Source organism: Fukomys damarensis, unplaced genomic scaffold (genome assembly GCF_012274545.1).
Source record: "Fukomys damarensis isolate Sample0158 unplaced genomic scaffold, DMR_v1.0_HiC HiC_scaffold_38, whole genome shotgun sequence".
NCBI lineage: Eukaryota > Metazoa > Chordata > Mammalia > Rodentia > Bathyergidae > Fukomys > Fukomys damarensis.
The window spans coordinates 12,213,129-12,218,174 of NW_022900950.1; the positions used below are offsets into that span (position 1 = coordinate 12,213,129).

A 5,046-nucleotide genomic window follows, 5' to 3' on the forward strand; every position below is an offset into this window, starting at 1 on the left:
TTCTTCTTCTTCTTCTTCTTCTTTGTTTTTTTGTTTTGTTGTTATTGTTGTTATTGTTGTTACCAGGGTTCAAACTCAAGACTTTGCACTTGCAAGGCAGGCACAACACCACCGAGCTAAATCCCCATCCCCAGAATTCAGTGTTTTTGAAATTTAAGGTAATGATCCATTTGTGGAATAATGGAATCAGTTATTAATGGATCATTACTAGCATTTGAAAAATCTCAAGTGGAAACAGAACTGTGTAGGTTCAGGGAGGTTACGACTTCTTCAATCCCAGATCCACACCCAGGTCTGTCTTGGTCCCACACGGGACAGTCTGTAGATACCATAGTAAACAGTGAAACCAAGCATAATTTGGATTCATTCCAGAGGGAGTGGGGTCTACTTTTTCTTCTCCAAAGCCCAAGCCTGGGAATATGATGACTATAGTGTATTTATTACAGGAAAATGCTTTGGTGGTCCTTTGGAGTTTATTATAAGGTAAATAGCTCAATTCACATAGTTCCTGAAGATAAAGGTCAGTGAAGTCAACCATGTTTTTATTTTTGTTTTAATTAATTAATGTGCCTTACTTGAGTGTAGAGGAAGAAGGAGAGGGTAAGGAAAATTGTCTTTAGCATAATATATTTGCTGTGACATTATTTTCCAGACAGATGTTGCCAAAACCTGCTTCACAGACCTTACAGTTGAGATGGGGGCAACCCTACAGGCTTAGAAAGCTGTGGAATTACTTTTTTTTTTGATAGTTCCTGTACTTTTTGGAAATGAATCATCTGTCAATGAAATTCTTTCAGTGCTTTTTTTTTAAAAAAAAAAGAATCATTAAATTTTTCCTCTGACATACTCTTCTAATTTATTTTAGATAGGCTCTTTAAATGTTCTTTTACCAGTACAGGTTATTTAGTTTTTGTATATAATTGCTGTGTTTCATTGTCCTCATCACATAGATAATTAAGTACTACAAACTTTATCTGAGATTTTTTCAATTTATTCAGCAGTGAGTGAAAGTAAAGACTTACCCGATACAGTTAGAACAGTATTAAAACAAGAAATGAATCGTCTTTTTGGAGCAACAAATCCAAAGAATTTTAATGAAACTTTTCTGAAAAGGAATTCTGACTCATTGCCACATCGATTATCAGGTAATCACTTTATTTTTGTCTGTTAGCCTACTCTACTACAGTCATTAGTGGGTCCATGACAAAGTATGTTGTATGTTTAGTTCAGAAGAGGTACTATGCGTATGTTTCGTCTCAATCTTACGAAAATAAACAGTTTAAAATGTTTCCTATATATTTTTAAATTTCTTTAGAAAAAGTTGTTACTGTAAGACCAGTCCTTTCTACTCATTCAGCATTGGCATTACAAAGGAGTAAGTGTACCTGAATGAAAATATAAATGAACAAAGGAAATGGAGCTTGCTCTTTCATTCTTCTCCCTCTCCTTGTTCTTGTAAAATTCACTCCAGTGTCCATTGTCTTCCATCTCATGGTTGCATAGGTATCACTCTTGCCAGTGCTAAGGACCTGAAACCATCTCGCAGTTCACTAAAAATCTAAGGCAAGGCTCTATGCCCAAGGGCTAGAGTCTTTACTTTGGGACCATGTGTGTGGTGCTTTAATAATGTGCTTGTGAACACTTGGGTAAGACCCTGGTAGCTTTGTTTGCCTTTCTGGAAGCCTGTATTCAGTTTTTTGTCTCATACCATCAAGGTTGTATACCTCTGTCCTCATCTCCCTCTTCCTCATCTCCCTCTTCCCACTTGGCATTTGCCAAAGTATTTCCCTTACCACCAAATTATTATGTTTAGTTTAGAAAGAAGACTCTCCATGGTCTCACTACTAAAAGACAAGTATTGGGCTGGGGGTTTAGCTCAGTGGTTCCACCACCCACCTCACAAGCACAAGGTCTTGAGTTCAGTCCCCGGTACCAAAAAAAAAAGGACAAGTATTACTAGACTATCTGCTCTCATCTCTTAGATGGTGCACATTTTACTAATGCACATTTTAATAATATATTTTGTTACCAGTAGATACCCATAATAATTCCCTTAATCTCTTCTACTTTGGACAGTCCATTTCTCAGTGTTTTGTTTACATGTATTTATTTTTTAGATAACAGTGCCTTCAGTGGCTCCTCCTATTTTTCTGGTAAAGTGCAACATTTTGTGTGCACATGCCTTGTGTTTTATAGTTGAATGAGTAAAGGATAAGATACTGGGTTTACTTAAAATAAAACCAATTTCCTTTTTTCCTCTTATTTAGCTGCCAAAATGGTATATTATTTAGATCCTTCTAGTCAGAAGCGAGGTATAGAGTTGGCAACAACACTTGATGAGTCTCTCACTAACAGAAACCTCCAGGTAAAAGTTTTAACAGTCTCTCTGTATGAAACCTATGTTTTCTCTTTTCACCACAAGGAATAGTTTTTCTTTGTATTTTCCATATCAGAAGAATCTGTGTCTTGAATTTATTTAGGACTGTTTGCATATGCACAAAGTAGGGGACACAGGCACACGGGCTAAACTATGTAGTTATTTTTCGATTTTAAATTCATATCTTTGCATTTCTGAGCAATCACTTGTCTCAGTGAAGAATCTTGACATATTTAAAATGTATTTTAAAAGTAAATAAATAAAATGTGTTTAGCAGAGACCAAGTAAAATATATATGACTGTGTGGCAATGTCGATTCTAGTTTGAAAATGAACAGTTACATCATTGTTATAGTACTGTACTTGCTGAAAGATCATTCAATACATTCATTTAATAGCAAATGAAGACAATAACTTTAAGAAAGTAACATTAGACCAGTTGGTTGATCATTTTTGTACCATTTAGATTAGAAACTGTATTTAAGGTCTTCCGTAGGCTGGCATTTTAGAAGGCGTTATGTATCTAAAAACTAGATAATGCTTTTCTAACTGAAAGGATTTAAGAAAGAATATGAAAAATACAAGTCAACATGAATAATTTACTTTTTTAAAAAATGGTTCTATTGTTTGAACCCAGGGCTAAACAAAGAGCCTACCACTAAGCACATCTCAGCCCATTTTGTTCTTGCATGTAATCACTCTGTTTGAGACAGTTCGCTACTTAGTTATTGGATATTCCTTAAGATACTCCATAATTTTATTACAGAGCTTAAAAAACAGTGTTTGATTTTGCTGGATGACTCTAAACTTCCAAAACTTACAAGACCTACATGTGGTGATTGGCATCATAAAGTTTGACATTTGCATACAGGACCAGGCTGGGCTGAGGTACATTGCTCCTCATGGAGCAGGAATGAGTGTTTTTGTTTTCCTGAATATGTCCATTTCTATCTTAAATTGGAAATCTGTTGGTGTTGAGATCCACAGTAAAAGCTTTTCTCAAGTTTTTTGGTACCGGGGATTGAACTCGGGTCCTTGGGCCTGCAATCTCAAGTTTTAACATGCTGTTTTTTTCTTTCTTTAGACTTGTATGGAGGTATTAGAAGCCTTGTGTGATGGTAGCCTAGGAGACTGTAAAGAAGCTGCTGAAGCTTATAGAGCAAATTGTCATAAGCTTTTCCCTTATGCTTTGGCTTTCATGCCTCCTGGATATGAAGAGGATATGAAGATCACAGTTAATGGAGATAGTTCTGCAGAAACAGAAGAACTGGCCAATGAAATTTGAACATCATTAAACAAGCAAACGGAATGACTTTGGACCATACCTAGTGTATAATATTTTTGTCACGCACCTGCTGCATTGCTCTAACTTACACAGAATGAGAGGAGTAAATGTTCTTGCCTTCAAATAGTGTTTTATGTTTTTTTATCCTGCTGAAAAGTATATATAAAATATCTAACATTACAGGATATAGGTTCAGTTTCTTCAAAAATTAAAAGCTGCTAAAATTTAGGGGTTAAAAAAGATACCTTGTCCTATTCCTACCTACCCACCCATGTTTTTAAACTAATTTATATAGAATCTGGAGGCTGTTACAGCTAACAAAGCAGGTGTGTGGCAGAAATATTACCTTAAATTTGTCTTGTGAGATTTTACTATATCTCAGACAGCATACATGCTGTTTTAGCACTGGATTCTTTCACTGAGCACAAAGAGTTGTTGGGGCTTTAGCATCTGACTGATTTTGTTACGGGGTTGATTCTGACCATAGGAAGTATGCAATGTGAATCACTATTTACAGAGAAATCTACAACAGATGCTTGATGTTGTAGAAACCGGGACATATAGATACCAAGCAGGATTATAAGAAACCTAGAAGGTGTTCAGTACGCTTGTTGTGTTGTACATGATCAGTTCGGTGTTCTTGTACCACAGTTTTTAACTGAAGGAACCAGTTGGAACAATCTCAATTTTAACTAAAACTTGAAGAACTAAAATAACAATGCAAACTTTTCAGCATTGTTTTGGCCAAACTTGTTAAAACTGTAATGCAAGAACCAAATGCACTGTGATGTGGCACCAACTAATTAGCAAGCATGTTTTCACCCAAGAGTGAAAAAAAGGAAAATCTACCATGGCTTGACGTTAAAGAGCAGAACTCCTGACTACCATTCTATGACTGATCAAGAGACTAATAGTTTAAAACCTCAGCAGGCCTTGTTCACGATATGCAGAAAAAAAAAAGTGCTGCAGTTTAGATACCTCTGGAATTTTTCCACAGTGTCACAGGTTTGTAATACTTGAAGCCCTACATTTCTAAGAATATATTTCTTGCTCAGTTGTTTCAGGCAAGCCCAAGACTTTGTAATTTTTAAAGGGCCCAAGTTTTTCCCCCCCCAATAACAGACCAGCTTCTTTTTCCTGCAGTTACAGATGTAATTTCTTTTTTGTTGTCAAACATAAGGTACCAAATATGATGCAATAAATTGTTTTGAAAAACAGTTGTGTGAATATTTCCACTAATCTGTGTTGGGCTTCTGTGAAAGTACACAGGTGGAAACAGAGGTTCAAGCCAGAGGCAGAGTAATGTACTGCGAGGCCAGTACAAATGGGAGCTCTTTTGCTTTTCTTTTCTTTTTCTTTTTTCTTTTCTGTTTTTTTTTTTTTTT

At 35.9% G+C, this 5,046-nt stretch overlaps 1 protein-coding gene across 3 annotated transcripts in view; it reads left to right on the forward strand.

The window, feature by feature from the left end:
* Window positions 1-4,351, forward strand: part of Naa15 (N-alpha-acetyltransferase 15, NatA auxiliary subunit) — an 83,685-nt gene extending 79,334 nt beyond the window's left edge. Inside the window, exons 18-20 of one of the 3 annotated variants that reach the window (XM_010636266.2) lie at window positions 1,002-1,145; window positions 2,268-2,365; window positions 3,461-4,351. In XM_010636266.2, the coding sequence (XP_010634568.1) occupies window positions 1,002-1,145; window positions 2,268-2,365; window positions 3,461-3,661 (443 nt within the window). In that variant the 3' untranslated portion in view covers window positions 3,662-4,351. Of the gene's footprint in view, window positions 1-998; window positions 1,146-2,267; window positions 2,366-3,460 lie in introns of all 3 variants that reach the window. The other 2 variants (XM_010636259.2, XM_010636271.2) reach the window with 2 other exon arrangements.
* Window positions 4,352-5,046: the final 695 nt, after the last annotated feature.